This window comes from Erinaceus europaeus, chromosome 21 (assembly GCF_950295315.1).
Source record: "Erinaceus europaeus chromosome 21, mEriEur2.1, whole genome shotgun sequence".
Classification (NCBI taxonomy): domain Eukaryota; kingdom Metazoa; phylum Chordata; class Mammalia; order Eulipotyphla; family Erinaceidae; genus Erinaceus; species Erinaceus europaeus.
The window spans coordinates 9,051,772-9,079,721 of NC_080182.1; the positions used below are offsets into that span (position 1 = coordinate 9,051,772).

Sequence of the window (27,950 nt, forward strand, 5' to 3'; positions counted from 1 at the left end):
GAGCTCGCTCTCTCTCTGCAATGCACTTGGGAGAAACCAGGGAAAGCTTTCTTGACCAGCACTGAGCAGTGCTATCAGGAAAATGTCCTAGGAAGTCTCTCCAGACCCGTGTTTCCTACTGACTTTCATCAGCTTTCATCTGTATCAAATGTTGAATCCGTTGCTTGTGGTTTCTCTCATTCGGTTTAAAAAAAAAATGGAAAAAACGTCATATCCCAGTCCATCTTCTCTCCCTGAGCAGTTTTGCCTGCGAATCGAGAATGTCTCTGCAATTCCTCAGTTAACCAACAGTGAAGCCTCACTCCATAGCTAGTCTTTGTGTTAAGCATCTTCTAGTTCATAATCGTATTATCTGGCGTTTACAATCAGGAGTTGGTTTTTCTTGGCCTCATAATTCCTTTTTAAACAAGTCCCTTATGGCACCCCAGTGTTTTAAATGGATAGCTATTATTGTTGCCCTGAGGGTCTCAAAAGTCCCATCCTCTTCATTTTCGGTCCCAACCTCCACCATCTTCCCCACCCTCTGACATACACACACACTTGCCCCCAAGCCAGTGCCTGAGTTTGAAACACACAAAGGGTGATCCGGGAGGTGGCACAGTGATAAAGCTTTGGACTCTCAAGCATGAGGTCCTGAGTTCGATCCCTGGCAGCACATGTGCCAAGAGTGATGTCTGGTTCTTTCTCTCTCCTTCTGTCTTTCTCATAAATAAATAAAATCTTTAAAAAAGAAAGAAAGAGAGAGAGAGGGAGAGAAAGAAAGAGAGAGAAAGGGAAGGGAAGAAAAGAAAGGAAAGGAAAAGAAAAGAAAAGAAGAGAAGAGAAAAGGAAAGAAAAGAAACACACAAAGGAAAGTCTGGACTAATGGTTCCCCAAACTGTGCCACCCACCATCACCTTTCGTGTACCTGGGTTTCCTCTGAAGCTTCTCTGATCTCGCTCATGCCAGACTTGACCGCTTCCAAATCAGAACATCAGGCCAGGCGGTGGCACACCTGGCTAGACACACATATTACAATGCACAAGGACGAGGGTTCAAGCCCCCTCAATGGTTCAAGCTTTCCCCCGCAGGGGCGAAAGCTTCACAAATGGTGAAGCAGGGCTGCAGGTGTCTCTCTCTCTCTCCCTATCTCCCCTCCTGTCTCTATCCAATAATGAATAAATATATTTTTTAAAAAAAGAATCAGAACATCGCCACTGCTAGGTAACATTTTCCAAGTGTCTGAGATCTGCCTTGTGCTTTGCATGTGTTACTTCATATGTTAACCTGTTTTGGTAGATGGAGCCCTTTTACTGTGGATGAGGAAACTGAGTCTGAAGGAATTTCCCCGAGGCCCTGAGCTAGGCACTTGCTAGAGTAACACAACCCTGCTGGGTCTCACATCACAAGATGCACAGTAAGCTGCCTCCTGGACAATGCAGAAAAGATCTCTGACACATCTAGACTTCTTTGCACTAGTGATTAGGTGTTTTTGTTTTGTTTTTTTCTGTTGTTGATAGTTTTTTTGATGATGACAGTAGGCTACAAAAGCTAGTAAGTCACTGGCAACCACAATCATGGTACCTGAACCCTCTTCATGTGTTCAGCAGTCAAGCTGGGAGCAACCTGGGAGTGGCTGCAGGATATCAGGAGCAGGCCCAGAGAGAAGCGGCCACTCTGAGTATCTGAGACCCTGAGTCCTCCAATGCGCCATGCTCTCCACTCAGCCCTCCAGAACCATCAGGCCCTCCTTGGTTGTCTGGAGCCCTCTGCCTGGGGCAGCACATACCATCCTGAGCATGTCCCTGTGTTGCAGGGTAGAGTTTGGCCTTTACAGGCAGCCTTCTTCCCCGCGGGAGTGAATACCAGCCAGCCCACTGCTTCCTCAGACGTGCTGGACTCTCTTCTCTGTTTCCTGGGCCAGTGCCCCATCATAGTCACACTGCTCGAGCTGAGATCCAGACGGCAGCTGAAGACCAGGGCCCTCTTTCTTATCACGACTCTTTCTGATAGCTTTGCTGCCTGGTGGTCTCAAGGCTCTCAGAATGCATGCTGTACTCAGTGTGGCGTGCCAGGCCAGAACGAGTCCTGTGCTTCGCCCCTCATCAGCCTCACCCTCTGGAGACGCAACATCAGGCTGTGCTGTGTTCTCCTGGGTGAAGTGTGAACAGGGCATAGATGTACCCGGGGGAGGGGGGGGTCTGGGCACATGGACAAGTCTCCTCAGTCTCGCCCTGTGTCCCGGATGGACAGAAAATTAGAATTGCTTTTATTCAGTCTCCCCAGTTCGTTCATGTCTTAAAGCTTAAGTTTATCCCCCAGCCTACCTAATACTTAGCCAAATATCACTTGTTATATATTAAAAGTCTGATAGCCAACAACAACAACAAAAATATAATTGGTCTGTGGCCCCCCAGCAGATACGGATTACATGGAGAAAGGCAAACAAATGCAGGCTTCTGTATCCCCATCTTCTTCTTTAGAAGCACAGAATATGGGAGTAGACTCTGTGATTAGACTCAATTCAAAACATACAGTTGAAAGCAGATAACCATGCTATTTGAGAACTCTGGGCTTTGGGTGATATCTTCACTCACAGCCACTCCTTTGCCCTCCTGTCCATTTTTCCTCTAGGTGACTGGAGCTGTCCTGCAGTCCCTAACTTGCCCCCACAATGTTAGCAGACCCACCAAGAAAAAACTAATCCCTGGACCCAGCCCAGGTCTTCCTGGTCAACTGGAAAAACACATGTTGATGGTCTCTGTAAAACAGGGACGACAATCAGACCCTCTCATTCAGAGATGAATTTTGCAGCGTGGAGTCAGCAGCTAGGCAGGAACCCAGCCGATATTAATTATCCCCTTTAACAATCTCAAGGAAAATAAGCTTCACTGTCACGAAATTGCATCCATCTGCTAGCACTGAAGGAACAGCTTAGTGCTGATTTGCAATCAACGCTTGCAGTGTCAAGCCGTAGGTCTGTAACCACATTTGGTGCTTTCTCATGCTGTGCACAACGCTAAGTGGAAAACGCACTACAGCAGAGGCCCCAAGTCCCCATCTTGGGGATGAGAATAACTGTGATTTTTTTACCCCTGGGATCCAAGCATAACTAGTCTGTGCAGCACGCAGACATGCATACGCTGACACCCACACTCACACTCTCAGGCACACACACAACATAGCTGAGGAGTGGATCTGAATTAAGGGAGCTGCCCTGTTCACCCTTATCACTCCATTAAGAGAAAGCACACTGGCCCAGAATCTAACTGCCTGAGGGGTCTTGAGGCAGGGGCTCCTTTCTTTTCCTGTGAGGGAAGCAGAGGCAGTAAATGAGAGAAGTCGTGAGGCCACGGGGCAGTCCTACCCTGACTACAAGAAAGAGCAGAAGTACTTCAAGCCCCTTTACCCCACTGAAGTGATGACTCCTCAGACGCTCTGGGCACACACGGACTCCGTAAGACAACGCAGCGGGTTAAGCGCAGGTGGCGCAAAGCACAGGGACCGGCTTAAGGATCCCGGTTTGAACCCCGGCTCCCCACCTGCAGGGGGAGTCGCTTCACAGACGGTGAAACAGGTCTGCAGGTGTCTATCTTTCTCTCCCCCTCTCTGTCTTCCCCTCCTCTCTCCATTTCTATCTGTCCTATCCAACAACGATGACATCCAGAACAGCAATAATAACTACAGCAATAAAACAACAAGGGCAACAAAAGGGAAAATAAAAATAAATATTTAAAAAAATATTTTTTAAAAAAAGACAGTTTTCATCGACTTCTTCACACCACCCCCACTATATCCTGGGGTCAGCCTCCCAAATTAACTCCAAGTACTCAAATCCTTATCTTAGAATCTTCTGGGGGGAAACAGAATGAGAGAGTAACCAAGAGAGAAAATGTAGGACTCCCCTTCTTCACATACTCCGTCAGTGTTGTGGCTAAGCAGTGAAAAATACCAACACTTAACTGGCTGCTGATTGCCTTTGTCTTACCAAGAGGAGCCTCGCCTTATACTGAAAGACACTTTATTCACAGTACTGTTTCTCCAGACTCCACCAGTAACCCCACTCTCTGGGAGTCAAAGCAGAGGTGCGGGCATATTCCCACAGATGACACAGTGACATCAAGAGCCCTTCTGTGACCTCAGCATGATGACTCATCTAGGGATTGGGGCTTCAGAATTCTATCCAGCTATAGGATAATCAGCTGAGAAACATGTTCTCTCTTGTTGGGCACAGCTCTTTGGTCAAGGCAGAATTATCCTCACAGCCATGGTTCTAGGTGATCACTACCATCTGGATTTTGAACTTGCTTAAGAACAAGGTTGTAGAGCTTGGGAACAAACTAGAAACCTCTTCGGGGAACTAGATTCCCAGACTAGGTTCTTTCTCCTTGAAGTCATCCAGATCCCACCAGACCCTAGTGATTAGTCTTCCAAACTATGTGATCATCAGAAGCTAGGGATGAGTACTTATTTATCCCCCACGGCTAGGCAAGTGGACAGGCTAAGGGTTGGAGGGTGGAAATGGGGACAGTCCTGGCTAAACAAGGCCCTTAGAACCATTTGCCTTTAGATATGCAGATGCTACATCCTAGAAGGGGAAGACAAAGAAAGGCAGAGAACTCCTAGCAGGAGTATGGCGATTATATTCAGGAACTGGATGGTCTACTAACACCCTAATCTTTCCAGCTTCAGACCATTGCTTCTCCAAGGCTGTTTCTTCTTTCTGGATTCAAAATCCCAAGGTTCTGGAAGGACTTAATGATTAAACATTATTGTTTCTATCACAAGAGATGTCCTCTGTGTTAAACGTTTGGGATGTGAGTCTTAGTTGAAGGTCCCAATTATTAACTTCTTCCATTGTAGCCAAATTAATACATTCAATGTCTTGAAAGCATTTTAATGTGTCTCTGTTTATTAATTATTATCACAAGTAGCTGAGTTGTTGTCCTCTATTTCCATAAGGGAGTCACAGACCAGCAGCTGTTCTCCCATATTTACAATTCAAGGAATAACTCTCATCAAAGCACCAAGATGTCTCAATCCCCCAAACAAGAGAATAATTTGTGAATCTTCTCATAACTGCTACCATTTGCTAACTTCATGCCACATGGAAATAGAATCCTAGTCAAGAAGACTAATTTATTGATTTCTGTCTAAGAAAACTCAGAACCTTGGATTTTTTTAATGTTTCATGTGCTTATGAAAAGAAAAAAAAAAGATTTGTTGACATATTGTCCATGTGTGTCTCACCATTGAAAATGACTCAGTGTCTTTAACTCCCAAGGAGCATCTTATTCAAGGAAAGTGTATTCATTTTTAATTGATGCCAAAATAAATGTATTGTTAGATAGATTTACAAGCAACGCTGACTTCAGTGGGCCTTATGCCTATTATGGAATTAATACCTCCTTTCTAACTTTCTATTTAACTGCTGCCCTAGGGAAAAAAAGAAGCTTTAGCTGTCCACTTAGAGCTACAGCTCTTATCTACGGTGCTTGAACAGGTGAGGGTGTTTCGTTTCACTCATGTTGTCATTGGCATCACTCATTTCTACAGATGTGTCCTGTTGGTGTTTGTGTGTGTGGAGGGGCCTGCTTGATTTGGAATGTAGACTTCCACGTTCCCTCCTGGATCTCTGGGGCCTGGGCAGAGCATCCTCCTCTCTGGGAAGAAGATGAACTGAATGTTAGGGAAAGATTGCCCTAATCTGCAGTGCAAATATTTCTTAGAGTCTGTAAAATGCAGGTATTACCTGACAGATGGGTCAGGAAAATAACAGATGCTGCCTCAGTAGAGCAGCCAAATGGGACATAGAGCAGATGTGTGCATGAAAAAATAGGCAGAAATGCTTTTTAAGACTGTATGTAGAAAGATCTAGAAAAAAAAGTACTGATTCTGAGCTTTAAAATCCCTAAAATAAAGTGTCATAGGAAGACAGCCTCGTGGCAGGTAAGAAAAGAGAAAAAAGAGCTCCTTTCTGTCTGAAAACTCTGCAGAATAAACAAGACTGTGCTGTTGGAAGACATGTCAGGGCGGGGAGAATAGAAGAAGAAAAGAAACGGATACTAGTCTCACAAACACACGTTTATACCAAATTCCTAGATACAGCAAACTGCATTTTGAAATAGACATACCTAGAGAAAACTACAAACTAATGGCCTTTCTGAATAGTCTAGACAAAATATTGGCAAACCAAATTTAGCAATACATTAAAAAGAGCATATCATGGGACCGGATGGTGGCAAACCTGGTTGAACGTGTGTGTTACAGTGTGCAAGGACCCAGGTTCGAGCCCCTGGTCCCCACCTGCAGGGGAAGAGCTTCATGAGTGGTGAAGCATGACTGCAGGTGTCTCTCTGTCTCTCTCCCTTTTTGTCACCCCCTTCCCTGTCAATTTCTGGCTGCATCTATCCAATAAGTAAAGATAATAATAATTATAATAAAACATATCACACAAGAGATATCAAGGGATTTGTTCCTGAGATGCAAGTATGACAAGCACATTACTTTCTTACATTTCTTCTTTATTGATTTATGAGGAATAGGGAAATTCTAAAGTAAATTTTTTTTCTATTATCTTTATTTATTTAATAAAGCTTGCAAAGCTTTCCCCCTACAGGTAGGGACAGGGAACTTGAACCCGGGTCCTTGTGCATTAAACATGTGCACTCAACCAGGTGTGCCACCACCTGGACCCTAATAAATTTTTTAAAAGATGTTCAACATCACTGATCATCTAGGAAATGTGAATCAACACCACTAAGAGAAGTCACCTCACATATGTTGAGGTTACAGTAAGACGAGCTACTCAGTGTTGGCCAGTGTTGGATGTGGAGACAAATATGGTCCCTTGTACACTGTCAGCAAGAAACATAAATTGCTGTACCCACTATGGAAGTTCCTCAAAAAGTCAAGATAGAACCGCCAGGTGATCTAGCAATCCCACTTCTAGGGATATACTCCAAAAGAAATAAAAATTAAAGTTTCAAAGAGATATCTGCATGCCCAGGTTCATTTGGACATTGTTAACAATAGCCAATATATGGAAAGACACTGAACGTCTGCCTATAGTTGAATACATTTTAAAACTTATAAAATTATTTTGTTATGAAAAATAATAAAATTTTGCCAATTTTTTACAACACCAATGGACCCTGGGGACATTATTCTAAGTGAAATAAGTCAGAAAGAGAAAAAAAAAATCTTTGTGATCTCACATGTGGAAAATTAAAAAAAAAAAAAGCAAAATTCATTAAAACAATAAGCATGTAAATATGACTTGTAAAGGAAATAAGCACATAAAAAATTCAGCTTCAAGTGTATTTTATTTAACATCTAGTCCAGAGCTTGGTGTTTTGTTTGCTTATTCATTTCATTCCAGAAAAGTGCAAGGAGCCAACAGGAACATGGCCATAAAAGACAGTTTTTTTTTTCCAGATAAGCACTTAAAATGTAAATTGAAATAATAAAATGCCATTTTTCCTTAATAAGTTGGATGGTTAAAAGAACAGTTGGGGAGTCGGGCAGTAGCGCAGCAGTTTAAGCGCAGGTGGCGCAAAGCACAAGGACCAGTGGAAGGATCCTGGTTCGAGCCCCCGGCTCCCCACCTGCAGGGGAGTCGCTTCACAGGCGGTGAAGCAGGTCTGCAGGTGTCTGTCTTTCTCTTCCCCTCTCTGTCTTCCCCTCCTCTCTCTATTTCTCTCTGTCCTATCCAACAACAATGACAATAGTAACTACAACAATAAAAAGAAACAAGAGCAACAAAAGGGAATACATAAATAAATATTTTTAAAAAACCAATTGAAGTTGGTAAAAATCCAGGAGAACAGTCTTAATACACACAGAATAGGCCAAGCATATTACGAGCACTTGGGTAACTTGGTGACTCAAAGTGACCAGAGCACAGTAACACACAGTACTGTAGCACTGAACTTGCAATTTGTTACCCTCAGGAAAACACTGGAAGAGAGCCAGTGACTTATCTCAGCACAAACCCTGGAGCTTTTGCATTTTTGTTGCCGGGAAACATTATAAATGGCCTAAAACATTCAGTAGTAAGGGATTCTTGGGTAAGTAGAGGGGTAAGGTTTAGAAGGTGTGGATGGATGTCAGCATTGGAATAGCAAAGATATTGGTCAGGACACAGATAAGTAGGTACATTTGCTGTCAGGAAGTTGAAGGCACCTTGAGTGTTTTATTTACCTACTTGATATCCCTGGTGGTATCTCATTGTTGTCTTTATTTCCCTAGCTCTTAAAATTAGAAGGAATCCCCACCTGCAGGAGGTCTCTTCACAATTGGTGAAGCAGGTCTGCAGGTGTCTATCTTTCTCTCCTCCTCTCTGTCTTCTCCTCCTGTCTCCATTTCTCTCTCTCCTATCCAACAACAACAGCTATGACAACAGTAACAACTACAGCAAGCACAACAACGAAGGCAACAAAATGGGAAAACAGCCTCCAGGAGCAGTGGATTCGTAGCAGGCACCGAGCCCCAGCAATAACCCTGGAGAAAAAAAAAAAAAAACTAGAGGGAAACAGTCTTCTGAAAGCGAAGGCATAATGGAATTGAATTTCAGGATTGTGGAGAGTCTCTAAAATAGCTATTGTATAAAATAGGGGAGAACAAAGTGTAGAGAAATGTAAAGACTCCCCAATCAACAATGAAGGGCTGGATAAGGTCGGGGATCATGTGCATTGACCTATGATATAAAGAACCTGTGAAATAATACTGCAGCCTTGAACTCAAATAATCCTGAGGAGATAACATCTGAATTCTCCATTCCAGGGGCTTCTAGTTGAGCCATTAATTTTCAGGGAACTATAATCTCAAGCCATGCCGAATGAGGTTGGAGAATAAAGTGGAAATTCATTCCATCCATAATAGGAACGAGAAATGTACAGTTAAAACTTTAAAAAAAAAAAAAAAAGCTGCAGATCTTCAAGAAACCTCGCAGTCTGCTGCTTGAAAAGACAATGTGAAAATGAGTTCTTCCAAATTTGGGGTAGAAGTCTGTAGAATTCAAATCAGAATCTGAACCAAACATAAAAGGAAAAAAAAAAACTCTTAAAGATTCACAAAATCATCAAATAGACTAGAGTCGAGAATAATTTAGAAATGTTTAGAAAATTAAATAACTGGTGAGGAAAACTGTCTACTGAGATAATACATTCTGTTTTGTTTTGTTATCTGGAACTACTGGTTTACAGTAAATGTAGTTGTTGATACATGTGTAGAATTTCCCAATTTTCTGCAAAACACTCTCAACCCCCTCCCCCCACCCCATCCCCATCTAGGTTCCTCCTCCACCATCATGCACCAAGACCTGAAAGACCCTCCCATCCCCCAGAGTCCTTTTCTTTGGTGTAGTACACTAAACCCAGTCCAAGTTCTGCTTTGTGTTTTCCCTTCTGTTTTTATTTTTCAACTTCTTACTCTATGAGTAAGATCATCCCATACTCATCCTTCTCTTTCTGACTGATCTCACTTAACATGATTCCTTCAAGCTCCATCCAAGAACAGGTCAAGAACATAAATTCACCTCATATATATATATATATATATATATATATATATATATATATATATATATATATATATATATTATTCCTTTTTGTTGCCCTTGTTGTTTTATTATTGTAGTTATTGTTGTTATTGATGCTGTCGACATTGGATAGGACAGAGAGAAATGGAGAGTGGAGGGGAAGACAGAGAGAGGAAGAGAAAGACAGACACCTGCAGACCTACTTCACTGTTTGTGAAGTGACTCCTCTGCAAGTGGGGAGCCAGGGGTTCGAACAAGGATCCTTACACCGGTCCTTGCGCTTTGTGCTTAACTCGCTGGGCTACCACCACGCTAATCTGTTATTGGACACCTGGGTTGATTACAGGTTTTGGCTATTACAAATTATGCTGCTCTGAATATAGGTGTACACAGATATTTTTGGATGGTGTGTTGGGTTCCTTAGGATATATCCCCAGGAGAGGAATTGCAGGGTCATAGGGTAGGTCCACCTCTAGCCTTCTGAGAGTTCTCCAGACTGCTCTCCACAGAGCTTGGACCAATTGACATTCCCACCAGCAATGCAGGAAGGTTCCTTTGTCCCCACAACCTCTCCAGCATTTGCTGCTGCTATCTTTTCTGATGTATGACATTCTCACAGGAGTGAAGTGGTATCTCATTGTTGTCTTTATTTGCACTTCTCTGACAAAGACTTGGAGCATTTTTTCATGTGTTTCTCAGCCTTTTGGATCTCTTCTCTGGTGAATATTCTGTCCATGTCCTCTCCCCATTTTTGGATGGGGTTATTTGTTGTTGAATTTGGTAAGCACTTTATATATTTTGGTAATTAGCCTCTTGTCTGATGTATAGCATGTAAAGATCTCCTTCCATTCTGTAAGGAGCCTCTTTGTCCGGGTAGTGGTTTATCTTTGCTGTGCAAAAGCTTTTCTTTTTCTTTTTTTAATTTTTATTTATAAAATGGAAAAACTGACAAGACCATAGGATGAGAGGAGTACAATTCCACACAATTCCAATTCCCACCACCAGAACTCCATATACCATTCCCTCCTGTGATAGCTTTTCTGTTCTTTATCCTTCTGGGAACATGAACCCAGGGTCATTATGGGGTGCAGAAGGTGGAAGGTCTGGCTTCTGTAATTGCTTCCCCGCTGAACATGGGCATTGACAGGTCGATCCATACTCCCAGCCTGTCTCTCTCTTTCCCTAGTGGGGCAGGGCTCTGGGGAAGTGGGGCTCCAGGACACATTGGTGGGGTCATCTGTCCTGGAAAGTCCAGTTGGCATCATGGTAGGTAGCATCTGGAGCCTGGTGGCTGAAAAAAAAAAGTTGAGATATAAAGCAGAACAAATTGTTGACTCATCATGAACCTAAAGGCTGGAATATTGCAGATGAAGATTTGGGGTCTTCATTTTGGAAAAAGCTAGTAGGTCTATTTCAGGAATATTCCAAGGAACCCATGACCCAACTAGTTTTTACCTGCACCTGATGTCTAATATGCAGGTGACCTAAGTTATTGTCTAGGGGGATGGTGTCATAGTTGGAAAAAAGGACCAGAAAGCTGGATAAGGGAAGAGAGTATCTCCCAAATATGAAAAGTATATAAATATCATTGACTGTAAACCCCATCGATTTGATCTGTGGCCCATAGTCAGCACAGGAGCCATGCAAAGATCTAAGGAAAAGATTTTTCCAGGCATAGCTTGCGCAAGTCCTGAAAAATGAAGTGACCTGGACAGCTTCAAGGAACAAAATACAGAACTGAAGTGGCCGGAGCAGTGTGTCCATTGGGAGAATGGTGGGGAAAGAGAGAGAGGACAAGAGCCCAGGCGTGCAGGGTCATGTGGACCAGGTAGAGAACTTGCAGAGAAGTTCTTTATGGGCTTTTATCTGGGGCAATTTATGAAGCACCTGAAAGGATTTCGGCAGAGAAGTAATAAGGAGGACCTTGTATTTCAAGATTGCCCTAGCTGCCGTGGGTCTCCTTTTTGTAAATGTGGGATGTAGTTTCACCCCTCATCAAACCTCTCCACAGCTGAACACATGCCCTACTGGGGCCCAGTGAGAGATGTTCCAGTGAGTATCAAGAACTATTTCCCTGAGAAGCAGCATGATTATTTTTCTTTTTTATTAGTGATTTAATAAAGATTAACAAGATTGTAGGATAACGGGTACAATTTCATACAGTTCCCACCACCATAGTTCCATGTCCCATCCTCTCCACTGGAAGCTTCCCTATTCTTAATCCATCTGAAAGTGTTGACCAAAACTCTTTTTAGGGGTGCAGAAGGTGGAATGTCTGATTCTGTAACTGCTTCTCTTCTAGATATGGATATTGGCAGGTAGATCCATACCCCCAGCCTATTTCTGTCTTTCCCTAGTGGGGCAGGACTCTGGAGAGGTGAGGCTCCAGAACACATTGGTGACGTCGTCTGCCAGGGGAAGTCAGGATGGTGTCTTGGTAGCATCTGCAACTTGGTGGCTGAAAGGTAGTAAGATATAAAGCAGGGCAGATTATTTAATAAACAAGAATCCAAAGGCAAGAATAGAGCAGACAAAATTAGAGGTCTTTGTGTGGGTAGAAGCTAGAAAGGAGAAGCAACCTTCTGAAATAATAATAATAATTGACATTTGTGATCACATTCTCTGCCATGAAAAGAACATCTTCCTGACCTCTAGCTGCCCAGGCAGGTTTGCTTACGATAATGGTCCAGCATTTCCCTTCTCTCCTACCCGTTGCCCCGTCCCAGAGTGGACTCACTCTGGAGGCAGACACTCCACTAGGAAGAGCAAGAAAATGCCCTTACGGACACGAGTGACCTTAATCCTGGAACTACACTGCCAACAGTGCATTTTTAAAAATCCATTTTTGTAATCATTTAAGAATGACGAAACTCTGTGAGGAATGACCTAGTTCATTGAAAAACCTAGATGATAGAAGAATTCAAACGTTCCTAGAGGTCAGTTCTCTAATCTCCGTAGCCAGTTTAGGTTGATTTTGTATGAAAATTTATTAGCTTTGATCTTCCCCAATTGTGTGCCACCCGCTTTCACCCAGTAGCTAGCTCTGTAGGGAGCGAGTCTGTTCTTGGAGGATGTATTCTGACAGGTTGTAGAGGCATTGCTGGCGGGCCGTATGTTTCATGAGAACTTGAAACGTAATTGCGGGGTTTTCTAGCAGATTTCCTGTCAGCTATGTAAGAGGACATATGGAGTTGCTTTTCTTACTTTGGAAGAAAAAAAAGGAAAGGAAAGGAAAGAATATATGGAATTGGGGCATTTGGACAAACATCCTTGCTTGCTCTGGTAGTTTTAGTCAAAGAAGAATTTCATAAAGCCCAGGAAACATCTGGAACATGGTACAGAAAAATAATGAGCAGACTGTGAAGTCTGGCTCACACTTTGATGGGATTTCACTGTGATCCATATTCTCTTTCACTCTTAATTAATCTTGGCAGCTCAGTCCCGGGTAGGTTCGGTCAGGTCCAAAATAAGAACTTGGGGGAGTCAGGTGGTAGCACAGCGGGTTAAGCACACATGGTGCAAAGCCCAAGAACCAGTGTAAGGATCCCAGTTCGAGCCCCAAGCTCCCCACCTGTGGGTGCTTCACAGACGGTGAAGCAGGTCTGCAGATGTCTACCTTTCTCTCCCCCTCTGTCTCCCCCTCCTCTCTCCATTTCTTTCTGTCCTATCCAACAGCAAGAATAACTACAACAATAAAATAACAAGGGCAACAAAAGGGAATAAATAAATAAGTACATATTTTTAAAAAATAAAATAAGAATTTGGTACTTGGTAAGCCGTAAGGACCATTGTGTGCCTTTGTCAGTACCCAGCTCAGTAAGCTTATTTGACTCATGTCAATTGGCAGATACTGCAGGACCACTGTGTCAGGCCTTCCTCCCATTCATTATTTATTCCTCGGCGTTCTTTTTTTTATCATTTATTTCTTTATTGAGAAATTAATGTTTTACATTCAACAGTAAATACAATAGTTTGTACATGCATAACATTCCCCAGATTCCCATTTAACAATACAACCCCCACTAGGTCATTTGTCATCCTTCATGGACCTGTATTCTCCCCCCCCACCCACCCCAGAGTCTTTTACTTGGGTGCAATACGCCAATTCCATTTCAGGTTCTACTTGTGTTTTCTTTTCTAATCTTGTTTTTCAACGTCGGCCTGAGAGTGAGATCATCCCGTATTCATCCTTCTGTTTCTGACTTATTTCACTCAACATGATTTTTTCAAGGTCCATCCAAGATCGGCTGAAAACAGTGAAGTCACCATTTTTTACAGCTGAGTAGTATTCCATTGTGTATATATATACTACAACTTGCTCAGCCACTCATCTGTTGTTGGACACCTGGGTTGCTTCCAGGTTTTGGCTATTACAAATTGTGCTGCCAAGAACATATGTGTACACAGATCTTTTTGGATGGATGTTTTGGGTTCCTTAGGATATATCCCCAGGAGAGGAATTGCAGGGGTCGTAGGGGAGGTCCATTTCTAGCCTTCTGAGAGTTCTCCAGACTGTTCTCCACAGAGGTTGGACCAATTGACAGTCCCACCAGCAGTGCAGGAGGGTTCCTTTGACCCCAAACCCTCTCCAGCATTTGCTGCTGTTACCTTTTCTGATGTATGACATTCTCACAAGAGTGAAGTGATATCTCATTGTTGTCTTGATTTGCATTTCTCTGACAATCAGAGACTCGGAGCATTTTTTCATGTGTTTCTCAGCCTTTTGGATCTCTTCTGTGGTGAATATTCTGTCCAAGTCCTCCCCCCATTTTTGGATGGGGTTATTTGTTGTCTTGTTGTTGAGTTTGGCAAGCTCTTTATATATGTTGGTTATTAAACTCTTATCTGATGTATGGCATGTAAAGATCTCCCATTCTGTGAGGGGTCTCTTGGTTTGGGTAGTGGTTTCTTTTGCTGTGAAGAAGCTTTTTAATTTGATGTAGTCCCATAGGTTTATACTTGCCTTAGTCTTCTTTGTAATTGGATTCGTTTCATTGAAAATTTATGCGGAAAAAAGTTCTGCCAATATTTTCCTCTTAAGTATTTGATAGTTTGTGGTCTAACATCCAAGTCCTTGATCCACTTGGAATTTACTTTTATATTTGATGAAATACAGTGATTCAGTTTCATTCTTCTGCATGTTTCAACCCATTGTTTCCAACACCATTTGTTGAAGAGACTCTGCTTTCCCCATGTAATAGTCTGGGCCCCTTTGTCAAAGATTAGATGTCCATAGGTGTGGGGCCTCACTTCTGGGCTCTCAATTCTATTCCACTGGTCAGTGTGTCTGTTCCAGTGTCTGTTCCAGTCTGTGTCAGTCTATTTTAAAGTCTATCATGTCAGATATGAGAATAGCTGTTCCTGCCCTTTTTTGTGGGCCATTGGCTTGTATGATAGTTTTCCATCCTTTCACTTTAAGTCTGTGTTTGTCTTGTTGAGTTAGGTGGGTTTCCTGTAGACAGCATATTGTTGGGTTGTGTTTTCTGTTCCATCTTCCTACTCTATGTCTTTTAATAGGTGAATTCAGGCCATTGACATTTATTGATGTCAAAGATTAAAGATATTTTAACACCATTCTTGTAGAGTTTTAGAGTGTTTTGATATATGTCCTATTTGTGGTGGTCTGGTTGTTTATAGGAGACCTTTCAGAACTGCTTTCAGGGCACGCTTGGTGATAGTTGGATTCCTTCAGCTGTTGCTTGTCTGAGAAGGTTTTGATACCTCCATCTAGTCTGAATGACAGTCTAGAAGGATATAGTATTCTTGGCTGAAAGCCTTTCTCATTGAGCACTCGATAGATATCTTTCCATTCTCTTCTGGCCTGTAGTGTTTGTATGGAGAAGTCTGCTGCTAATCTTATGGGTTTTCCTTTGTAGGTGACTCATTATTTTTCTCTTGCAGCCTTCAGGATCCTTTCTTTATCCTTATTCCTTTCCATTCTAAGTATGACATGTGTTGGTGTCTTTAGGTCTGGGTTAATTCTGTTTGGGACCCTCTGGGCTTCTTGAATCTTTATGTCTTTGATGTTGTCTAGACTAGAGAAGTTTTCAGCTATTATGGCCTGGAGAATGCTTTCTTCCTCTCCTTCTCTTTCTTCCTCTGGTATGCCAATAATGCGTATATTGTTTCTTTTGAAGTCATCCCATAGGACTCTGTTGTTGTTTTCAGCATCTCTTAATCTTTTTGAGATCTCTTACTTCTTTTTTAGTTGTCTCTAATTCATCCTCAATCTTGCTAATTCTGTCTTCAGCCTCATAGATTCTATTCTCTCTGCCCTCTACTGTTTTCTGGAGATCATCTATTTTGTTGCCCTGCTCTGATACTGTTTTAGCTTGTTCAGCTAGTTGCATTCTTATCTCAGGGATTTCAGCTTTCAGCTCTCTAATGTCCATGAGATAATTAGTATTTTCTTCCATATTCTCATTTGTTGTTCCTGTATTTCTGATTACAATTTTTTCAGATTCTTTACTCACTCCTGTTATTATTTCCTTAGCTAATGTTTGGATGTTGAACTTGTTATTTTGTGCTTCATCCTCTGGAGGACTTTTAGCTGGACTCTTGTCCTGGTTCGATTCTCCCATATTTTTTCTTGTTGTTTTAACCATTTTATATATGATGTTATGAGTTCCCTTTATCAGTACTTTTATAGTATTGATCACTATTGCCTGGATTGACTTGTGTCTAAGTAAGGTAATTAAAGGGTTCACAGTGGTGAAAGTTAACAGTTGTTTCAATCCGTGAGTTGGAGCTCAGTGGTTTAAATGCCTCTTTTTCTTTTTCTTCCCTGTAGGCTATGGGAGCCTGAGGGCTTTCAAACTATCAATAGGCTTCTTAGCTTAATCACTGACTCCTGACCAAGAGATAAAGCAGGGTGTGGCAGAGATAATCCAGTGGTTATGCAAAGAGACTTTCACAGCCCCTCAGCTATGCCACCAAGGTATAGGTCTTCTGAGTTTCCTGGTTAGATCTCTGTCCCCTGGTGTCCCTCGCTGCCACTGCTCCAGACTCTGAGGGTAGTAGCAATGGAGACTCAGAGTTGCACTTGGTGAGTCTCCGGGGAGTCCTCTCCTCCCTTAAGCTGTCCCCTTGTTGGTGGAGCAGACTGGAGGTGGTGTCTCAACTGATAAACTGCTCAACTGTTAGCAGTCACTTAATCTCTCCTTAGGCTCCTCTCTCCTCTCTGTCACCAGCCACATGTGTTTGTACTCACGGGTGATTTACTGGGTTCCTGTGGTCATTCTAGTCCTGTCTTGTTTCGGTCCTGGGTGGTCTCCTTTGGTATTCCTAGTTGATCCAGGAGAGGAGAGGAGAGAGGAGAGAAGCGATCTGCTGCTCGTAGCTCCGCCTCCGGAACTCCTTGAACCCTCCTCAGAGTTCTTATGACTCAGCCTGATTCTGTGCCACTGTGATTCTCTCCAGCCCATTGGGTCCTGAGAATTCTGTGCAGAGTCCAGCAGTTGGGAAGGAAAGTGAGCTTTGGAACAGGATGTCTCTGGGCTCAGCTCCCCATTGACCTCATGAAGCTAGGGTTTCTTCATCTCTAAAGATGGACCACGATATCAAGCATGTGAGGTTTTGGTGAAATGAAATAATAAGGAGCCTAGATTCCTATCAGCCACAGAATGGATAGACCTACACAACTCTGAGCTGGGTTACTTGATTTGCCACCAAGGTTACTGCTGGGGCTGGGGCCTACCTGAGGATTCTACTGCTCCTACGGTCATTTTCTTTTATGCCTTCTTTTTGGTCCTTTTTTGATAGAGGCAGGAAGAAATTGAGAGGGAAGGAGGAGAGAAAGAAGGAGAGAGAAAGAGAAATCGAGACACCTGCTATTCTGCTCCACTGCTTGTGAAGCTTGCCCCCCAGCAGGTGAGGGCCTGGGGCTTGTCCCTGGGGACCTTGCACACTGTCGCGTGTGCACATAACTGGATGCTCCACCACCAGCCCTGGATTCCTTCTTCCATTCCTTAGCTCCCAAACGGGCCTCCGGAGAGCAGGATTCTTTGAGGAGATGAGGCCCCATCATTACTTTATATGATTTGAACTGCTGGAAGATTTTTTCTTCCCTGACTGTCACTTCTCCATAAGAACCATCCTTGTATTTATTTATTTATTTTGCATTTTTATTTATTTATTATCAGGTAAAGACAAAAACTAAGAGGGAGAGAGACAGACACCTGAAGCCCTGCTTCAGTGTTCTGGAAGCTGTCCCCTGGCAGGTGTAATGTGTCCACCTAACCAGGTGTGCCACCTTGTGGCCCTGAGAGCCTTCCTTTTTGTTTTTTTTTTTTATTTTAAATTTTTTATTTAAGAAAGGATTAGTGAACAAAAACATAAGGTAGGAGGGGTACAACTCCACACAATTACCACCACCCAATCCCCATAACCCACCCCCTCCCATGGTAGCTTTCCCATTCTCTGGCCCTCTGGGAGCATGGACACAGGGTCGTTGAGGGTTGCAGAAGGTAGAAGGTCTGGCTTCTGTAATTGCTTCCCCGCTGAACATGGGCGTTGACTGGTCGGTCCATACTCCCAGTCTGCCTCTCTCTTTCCCTAGTAAGGTGTGTCTCTGGGGAAGCTGAGCTCCAGGACACATTGGTGGGGTCTTCAATCCAGGGAAGCCTAGCCAGCATCCTGGTGGCATCTGGAACCTGGTGATTGAAAAGAGAGTTAACATATGAAGCCAAACAATTTTTGAGCAATCATGGATCCCAAGCTTGGAATAGTGGAGAGGAAGTGTTAAGGAGGTACTCACTGCAAACTCTAGTGTACTTCTGCTTTCAGGTATATATTTTGCAGTAGTTTATGGATACGTGTGCACATAAGCTCTCTCTCACAGAAACTGGTGTATATCTAGGTTATGGGACTTTGTTAGAAAGTGAACTACCTGAGATGAAATTAGAGTGTACTATAAAAGGAAAGGTCTCACCCGAGTAATGAAGCTGAAGGGTTGTCATTCCACACGTGAAGTCTCTGGATACAGTCTGAGGTGAAGCATGTTGAGGTGGCAATCGTTGCTTTGGTTAGGTTGTGATCGGCGGATGCAATATTATTTGGTTTGGATTGGGTGATGCATACGGGAAAGTGGGCCCTATCCAAGGGTTCCAGGACTGGGGGAAGTAGGGGCTCTATAGTGAAGATGTGAGGTTCCTGCTGTCTTAGGGTTCAAAAAGACAAATCGATAGTTAATATTATCATCACATTATTTGTTAATTGGGTTAACTTTGAAAAGTCCCTTTGTTATGGTTTGCTGTACAGTACCCTGGGGTTATACCCCAAGGACTCCATAGCACCCAACCAAAAAGAGGTGTGTACTCCTATGTTCATAGCAGCACAATTCATAATAGCTAAAACCTGGAAGCAACCCAGGTGCCCAACAACAGATGAGTGGCTGAGAAAGCTGTGGTATATATACACAATGGAATACTATGCAGCTATCAAGAACAATGAGCCCACCTTCTCTGACCCATCTTGGACAGAGCTAGAAGGAATTATGTTAAGTGAACTAAGTCAGAAAGATAAAGATGAGTATGGGATGATCCCACTCATCAACAGAAGCTGACTTAGAAGATCTGAAAGGGAAACTAAAAGCAGGACCTGATCAAATTGTAAGTAGGGCACCAAAGTAAAAACCCAGTGGTGAGGGGTAGACATGTAGCTTCCTGGGCCAGTGGGGGGTGGGAGTGGGTGGGAGGGATGGGTCACAGTCCTTTGGTGGTGGGAATGGTGTTTATGTACACTCCTAGCAAAATGTAGACATATAAATCAGTAGTTAATTAATATGAGAGGGGGAAATCAATTGTATGTCTCAAAGTTTCTCAAAAGACAAACTGAATCTTTTTAATATATAGGCTATGTATTTGATATGCGGACTCTCTCAAAAGCCTAGACCAAGTAGATTAGAAGCATCCAATAGCACAGCTATATACAAGATACTGAGCCTTCCTTTTCGATGCCTCCCCAGCATGCCTTCAGAAAGCCCCAGTAAGTTTCTTAGTTCCTTTTAGTCTCCTGACTGCTACGAGGCCCCTAAGGAACGTGCATTTCTCACAGGACTGAAAGGATGAAGAGGCTCAACATTTCCACATTTTTTACCAAAAGCAACTCTGAAGCTTGTGTCCCTCCCCCACCCCCCCCAAAAAAATACTTCATTCAGGAAACTTGCATAAAAAATTAAAGGTTCAGGAGTGGCAGGCGGTGGCTCACGTGGTTAAGCACACACATTGCAGTGTGCAAAGACCCAGGTTCAAGCCCCTGGTCCTCACCTGCAGGGGGAAAGCTTCACAAGCAGTGAAACAGAGTAGTAGGTGAAGCAGGGCTGCAGGTGTGTCTCTGTCTCTCTCCCTCTCTATCTCCCCCTTCCCTCTCAATTTATCTCTGCCTCTATCCAATAATAAAAAATAATAAAAATATTTTATAAAAGAAGTTCCAAACCATTTGCTTGGTTTTTATTTTGAACCTTTAATTTTTTTAAGATTAAAAAATTGTTTATTACGGGGCCGGATGGTGGCGCACTTGGTTGAGTGCATATGTTACAGTGTGCAAGGACCCAGGTTCGAGCCCCCGGTCCCCACCTGCAGAGGGAAAGCTTCACAAGTGATGAAGCAGAACTGCAGGTGTATCTCTGTCTCTCTCCCTATCTCCCCATTCCTCTCAATTTCTGGCTGTCTCTACCTAATAAAAATAAATATAATAAAATTTTTTATTATTTATTACTGCGTTGTGTGTCACCACCTGGCCCCCGGCTTGGAGTTTCTTCCTCTTGGCAGTCGGTAATTACTCAGTCTCATCTGGTGAAAAAAAGCAATGCTTTATTTTTCTGTATTTCAGATGCCTGATGAACACTTTTCTCTCCTGTTGTCTAGACCTCCTCCGTGGTATCAGTTCTTGCCCGATCGGTCAGCTGGGAAGCACAGCGGCATTTGCCATCTCCCTCCTCTTCACTCTGTAGCTCTTTCTAGAATGTTCCACCTCTCAGTCTTTTATTGCTCAAGTCTTTGTGACCATTGATCCAAACTATGCATATAGTTTCAGCCACTTCCTCTGTGGTCATCTGCAGCCCTAAATCTGACTCCTCTGTGGCCCACAGAGCAACCTCCCTAAAACAAAAGCCACTTGTTTCCTTCACAGCATGTTAAGAATCTTGGTTTTGAATTCAAAGACCTGACTCCTCAAGGGCAAACCACATCGCTCCTCTGGCTCTCAGTTCATCTCTGATATTGAGTGACCATAGTGTCTGCATCATAGAGATACAAAGCAATTAAAATGTTGCTCCCAAGGCCTGGTATTCAGTAAGCGCTCTGTGATTGACAGCTCTTGATAACCCAGCAGCAGGAGCCCACAGTGACACGTGATGATGAGCAATACTGTCCTCAGGCTCCTGAGCCTGGCATTCAGGACCCCGTAAGGCTCGGCCCCCGTCTCTCTTTTGCCACCTGTCACCCCTGCACAACCTGGGCTCTAGTGCCATTCTTTGTACAAGCCAGACCATCACACCTCTGAGCCTGTGTCCTTATAGCCTCAGTCAGAAGTGCCCTTTCAGTGTGTTCCCTGTTTCTCAGCATCTTCCACGTCCAGACTAACAACACCATCGCGTGCCAGTGGGACCTGATATTCAAAGAGCAGGGACACCTGTCCACCTGCCTCCCTCTGTGTTCTTCACTGATCCTCCATAGGGCCCAGGGCCTGGCCTAGAATGGATGTTCTCTGAAGATTTACTGATTTTCTTTTTTATTTCCAGTTTTATTTGAGATTAATAGTGGATTATAAGATTATAGGGAACAGCGATCTTGGAGGTGGTGCAGTGGATGAAACATAGGAGAAAGCGTGAGGTCCTGAGTTTGATCCCTGGCATGCATGTACCAGAGTGATGTCTGGTTCCTCCCTCTCTCTCCTCTCTCTCTCTCTCCATCCCTCCCTCTCTCTTCTATGCCTCTCCTTAACAAATAAAATAATAAAAAGGGGAAAAAGATTACAAGGTATACAGAGTTCTGTATCCCCTCCCTCTCATCTCCCAAAGATAACCACTATAGTTCTCTCACAAGTCTTACCAAGTTTCCTTGCTTCTTTTTGGTTTTTTTTTCCCTTTTGTTGCCCTTGTTGTTATAGCCTTGTTGTGATCATTATTGTTGTTGTCTATGTCGCTCATCGTTGGATAGGACAGAGAGAAATGGAGAGAGGAGGGGAAGACAGAAAGGGGGAGAGAAAGATAGACACCTGCAGACCTGCTTCACCACCTGTGAAGGACTCCCCTGCAGGTGGGGAGCTGGGGGCTCGAACCAGGATCCCTACACTGGTCCTTGCACTTTGTGCCACGTCTGGTTAATCTGATGCGCTACCACCCAACCCCTGCTTCTTTTTGTTTTAAATTCATGTGTATCAGATCTCTAGATTCCACACATGAGTGAAACCATCTGGTAGCTGACTTTCTTCTCTTTATTTATTTTACTAAGCATAATCACCTCAAGTTCCATCCATTTTGTCCCAAAGGACAGTATATTTTGATTGAAGAATAGTATTCCATGAAGTATATGAACCATAAATTCTTTTTTATTGACTTAATAATCATTGACAAGATTGTCGGGTAAGAGAGGTACAATTCCACACAATTCTCATCACCAGAGATCCCTTCCATTGGAAGCTTTCCTATTCTTTATCCCTCTGGGAGCATGGACCCAGGATCATCATGGGGTGCAGAAGGTGGAAGGTCTGGCTTCTGTAATTGCTTCTCCACTGGACATGGGCATTGCCAGGTTGATCCATACCCCCAGCCTGTTTCTGTCTTTCCTTAGTGGGGTAGGGCTCTGGAGAGGTTGGGTTCCAGTTCATTGGTGAGGTCATCTGCCCAGGGAGATCAGGTTGGTGTCTTGGTAGCAACTGCAACTTGGTGGCTCAAAAGCATTAAGATATAAAGCAGAAAAGATTGTTTAATAATCAGGAACCTAAAGGTAAGAATAGAGCAGATGAGATTTGGGGTCTCCATTTTGGAAAAAGCTAGGAAGTCTATTTTAGGTATATTCCAAGGGCCCTTGACTTACTAATTTTTGCCTGGGCCCAACAGCTAACATGCAGATGAGCTAAAGGTATTATCTAGAGAGGCAGTGTCAGAGTTGGAAATAGGACTAGAAAGCTGGATCAGGGAAGAGTGTCACTCCCAACTATGGGAAAGGTATATAAGTACCGTTAACTGTAAACCTTATCCATCTGATCTGGGCCCCGTGTCTATTCACATTCACCACAGGAGCCTGTGTAACCTCTGCATCCTTGTAGGTTTGAGCTCAAAGTCCATGGTCTTAGCTAGGAAATTTCTAGGTTGCACTCATTTCAGGATCTGTCCCCCTCAAGTGGCAGAGTATGGTGACCCAGCCTCCCTTCAGAGAGTGGGACAGTTTCTACCACTGTTGACCCACATTGAGGTCAAGGCCCTATAGAGGCCCACAAGAGGGTTTATGATGTTGTTCCTGTTGGAGATGACCAGTGATGGTGGAGACAGAGATCTGTTAGAGGTCTAGGCCCATCATATCTGTATGGGAATCCCAGGACTCTCTGACTAGGGCCCCAGATGCTGCTGTGGCCTGGTAGTGACCAAAAGAGCCATCATTAAAGTCTCTTGCCCTAATCCAGCTTTTGTAGTCCTTACTTTATCTGACAAGGTTAGCCTCGGAGTGATTGAGGAAAGTGAAATAGGAAGTGGTAAGGAGGGTATCTAGGTCTAAATAGAAACTATTTGATTAAGTAACTCATGGTGTCTTTTTTAGGTCTTTCTACTTGCTGGCTGCACTGAGTGAGTCACTGCAAACTACTGTACACTTTTACTTTAAAGTCTGTATTCCCCCCTAACTTATGGATACATGTGCACATGGGCCCTGGTCCATATCTAGGCTCTGTGGCTTTGTTAGGAAGTGTGTCACCTACGGTAGAATTAAGGAGTCCTATGAGGAAAGGTCTCACCAGAGTAATGAAGCTGAAGTGTTGATATCCCACACCCGGCATCTCTGGACACAGTCCGAACTAAAACATGTCAAGGTGGCACTGGCTGCATGGATTTGGTTGAGGTCGGCAGATGCAGTATCGAAAGGTGTGGATCAAGAGAAGCATGAAGGAAAATGAGCCAGACCCCAGAGGCTCCAGGACTAGGCGAAATATGGGTTTTATAGAGAATGAGGAAGGTTCCTTGCTGTCTTAGAGTTTAAGAAGGCAATAGATAGTTGTTATTATTATAACCAACTTATTTGGGAATTTGGTTTACTTTGAAAATCCCATGGTTAGGATTTACTGTACCAAACAAGACTTTACCGTGATTTATGGCATTTAATGCTATTTACAAATAACTGTATCTTATATATTGACAATACCAGTTGCTTCTGGTCTCCCTGGTGTAAGATTATGGGTGATTTAATATTTCAGGAAAAAATTCATTATTAGAAATATAGTAACAATTTTTTAATAATTTATTTATTTATTGGGGAATTAATGCTTTACATTCAACAGTAAATACAATAGTTTGTACATGCATAACATTCCCCAGTTTCTCATATAATAATACAACCCCCACTATGTCATTCATCATCTTTCATGGACCTGTATTCTCCCCACCCACCCACCCACCCCAGAGTCTTTTACTTTGGTGTAATACACCAATTCCATTTCAGGTTCTACTTGTGTTTTCTTTTCTAATCTTGTTTTTCAACTTCGGCCTGAGAGTGAGATCATCCCATATTCATCCTTCTGTTTCTGACTTATTTCACTCAACATGATTTTTTCAAGGTTCATCCAAGATCGGCTGAAAACGGTGAAGTCACCATTTTTTTTACAGCTGAGTAGTATTCCATTGTGTATATATACCACAGCTTGCTCAGCCACTCATCTGTTGTTGGACAGCCGGGTTGCTTCCAGGTTTTGGCTATTACAAATTGTGCTGCCAAGAACACATGTGTACACAGATCTTTTTGGATGGATGTGTTGGGTTCCTTAGGATATATCCCCAGGAGGGGAATTGCAGGGTCATAGGGGAGGTCCATTTCTAGCCTTCTGAGAGTTCTACAGACTGTTCTCCACAGAGGTTGGACCAATTGACATTCCCACCAGCAGTGCAGGAGGATTCCTTTGTCCCCACACCCTCTCCAGCATTTGCTGCTGTTACCTTTTCTGATGTATGACATTCTCACAGGAGTGAAGTGATATCTCATTGTTGTCTTGATTTGCATTTCTCTGACAATCAGAGACTTGGAGCATTTTTTCATGTGTTTCTCGGCCTTTTGGATCTCTTCTGTGGTGAATATTCTGTCCAAGTCCTCCCCCCATTTTTGGATGGGGTTATTTGTTGTCTTGTTGTTGAGTTTGGCAAGCTCTTTATATATGTTGGTTATTAAAAGAAATATAGTAACAATTTAAGCCCACTGTTAAAATTTAATCAGCTTACTAATTTGAAGTCTTAAGTGCTTAGATTGAAGGAATATATATTCAGAATTGATATTTATGCATTAAAAAGTTTGATATATTCAATCTCTTTTTCCCATGTCATATTGACTAAATAGTGATTTATAAGACTAAGTTAATAAGAGTGTATATTAACACCATTTCTGCTACCAAAGGTCTGTGTCCCAACCCCCAACCCCCTATAGTGGAGCTGAAAATCTGCCCTCCCCCTCCACCCAGAATTTTTTTACTCTGGTGCAATACTCCATCTCAGGCAAATTCTGCTTTTCTCTTCTCTTTCTGTTCTTCTTTCTCAACTTCTGTTGATGAGTGGGATCATCCCATACTCATCTTTATCTTTCTAACTTATCTCACTGCACATAATTCCTTCTAGCTCCATCCAAGATGGGTCAGAGAAGGTGGGTTCATTATTCTTAATAGCTGAGTAGTATTCCATTGTGTATCTAGACCACAGCTTTCTCAGCCTTTCATCTGTTGTTGGACACCTGGGTTGTTTCTAGGTTTACAAAGTGTGCTGCTATGAACATAGGTGTATACAGATCTTTTTGGATGGGTGTGATTGAGTCCTTAGAATTTATACCTGGGAGTCGGGAGATGGTGGAGCAGTTTAAGTGCAGTTGGCACAAAGCACAAGGACTGGCATAAGGATCCCAGTTTGAGCCCCCGGCTCCCCACCTGCAGGGGAGTCGCTTCACAGATGGTGAAGCAGGTCTGCAGGTGTCTGTCTTTCTCTTCCCCTCTCTGTCTTCTCCTCCTCTCTCCATTTCTCTCTGTCCTATCCAACAATGACATCAATAACAATAAAAATAATTACAACAACAATAAAAAAACAAGGGCAACAAAAGGGAAAGTAAATAAATAAGTAAATATAAAAAATATATAATAAATAAGTAAATATAAATAAGGGAGTCGGGCAGTAGCATATCGGGTTAAGCGCACGTGGCGCAAAGTGCAAGGACCAGTGTAAGGATCATGGTTTGAGCCCCCGTGTCCCCCCCTGCAGGGGAGTCGCTTCACAGGTGGTCTGCAGGTGTCTATCTTTCTCTCCCCCTCTCTGTCTTCCCCTCCTCTCTCCATTTCTCTCTGTCCTATCTAACAATAACAACATCAGTAACAACAACAATAATAAGTACAACAACAATAAAAAAATAACAAGGGCAACAAAAGGGAAAGTAAATACATATTTTTTTTAAAAAGAAGTAAAATAAATAAATAAAACAATACTTAAACCATATTTGAATATGGTATTAAATCACTATATTAATATTACATATTCTGGCATGTCTATGAATATAGCTGATTATTTTTTCTTTCTATTTCAAAAGAGCAAAGCATTTTCCTTAGTTCCTAACACAGTGGTGGACCCCAGGCTCCATATTTGCTGTACCCAGGAGGGAAGGAGGCCCTTTGCAAAGCTCTGCATCAAGAGCCATCCCCTCTCCATTTCCCTTCTCTGTTTTATAGACTTGCCCCAAGCCTCAAAGCATACTGCTGGTTTCTACATCTCACAAAAACCCTAGGGTCTGTGTCCCTGCAGCTCCTGCCTGTTTAGCCCTTCAGTGACATCGGAACAAGGAAACTCCCTGTCCTGGCCCCAGATATCTGTACACACCAGTTAGCCCTCAAAGCTTTTTTCCTAACATTATATTAGATGACACGATTGCAAAACTTGTATCAGGTCACTTAAATATGTACCCCAGGCCTCACTGCAGCCCCAGATCATCACAACCAGCCAGCCAGGAGTCTTTTGTACCAGCTGAGATAGCCAGACGCGCTTGCATGCACATGCCCCAGAGAGGAAGCTGGGTCAGCCCTCTGCCATCCCAGAGAGCTTTCTTTATGTTAAACCAACCATCTAATGAGCTCCTGCTGCTCATGTGTTCACAAGCTTGAGCTATTCCATTTATTCCAACTCAAAATGAGTTTGCATTTCTTTGTCCAGCACAAAGCTTTGAAGTAAATGATGACACTGGGAAAAAAAATCTTAGGAGAATTTGCTAGGACGGCTAACAGGCTTAGGATAAAAATGTGCTTCTTTTAGAATTCTGCTTGCAGTCACAGAATTCTCCCTTGCTAACACCTTGCATTCTACAAGCCTGTGGAAATAGTTTATTAGGGAGATGAAATGGAAGAAGAATTTGCCTCTAGAAGGGTGTCTTATGTGAAGAGAAAGTTGGTGGGGACAGAGTAGACTGACAGCTCAAAAGCAGAGAGAGCTTGCTCTGTTGTGCCATCCCTGGAGAGAAGAAACAGCACAGCTGGGATTCTGCTTGGGTCCTGATTGCATCTTCTTTTTTTTCCTTTCAGATATTTATTTAAAATAAATGTGCTTCTTAAAATGGGAATTATGTGCTCCCATGTTATTCCTTGGTATTTTAAGTCCTCAAATGGAGCCATACAACTTCTTTTTTTCCCTTTTTTTTTAAATTTAAGAAAGGAGACATTCAGTTCGAGCCCCCGGCTCCCCACCTGCAGGGGAGTCGCTTCACAGGCGGTGAAGCAGGTCTGCAGGTGTCTGTCTGTCTCTCCCCCTCTCTGTCTTCCCCTCCTCTCTCCATTTCTCTCTGTCCTATCCAACAACGACATCAGTGACAACAACAAAACAACAAGGGCAACAAAAGTGAATAAATAAATAAATAATAAAAAAGAATAAAGATAACTTAAAAAAAAACTGGAAAAAAAAAAAAGGAGACATTAACAAAACCATAGGATAAGAGGGGCACAGTTCCACACAATTCTCATCACCCAATCTCCATATCCCATCCCCTCTCCTGATAGCTTTCCCATTCTCTATCCCTCTGGGAGTATGGACCCAGGGTCATTGTGGGATGCAGAAGGTGGAAGGTCTGGCTTCTGTAATTGCTTCCCCGCTGAACATGGGCGTTGACTGGTCGGTCCATACTCCCAGTCTGCCTCTCTCTTTCCCTAGTAGGGTAGGTCTCTGGGGAAGCAGAGCTCCAGGACACATTGCTGGAGTTGTCTGTCCAGGGAA

At 43.0% G+C, this 27,950-nt stretch overlaps 1 protein-coding gene across 5 annotated transcripts in view; it reads left to right on the top strand.

Annotated features, from left to right (window-relative positions):
• MYRIP (myosin VIIA and Rab interacting protein) overlaps positions 1-27,950 on the top strand; it is a 347,454-nt gene that overhangs the window by 286,185 nt on the left and 33,319 nt on the right. For 2 of the 5 annotated variants that reach the window (XM_060180352.1, XM_060180354.1), the window contains exon 12: positions 5,420-5,482. The exons of 2 other annotated variants lie outside the window; for them this stretch is intronic. In XM_060180352.1, the coding sequence (XP_060036335.1) occupies positions 5,420-5,482 (63 nt within the window). Of the gene's footprint in view, positions 1-2,613; positions 3,470-5,419; positions 5,483-27,950 lie in introns of those variants that run through there. One more of the 5 variants, XM_060180356.1, reaches the window with a different exon arrangement.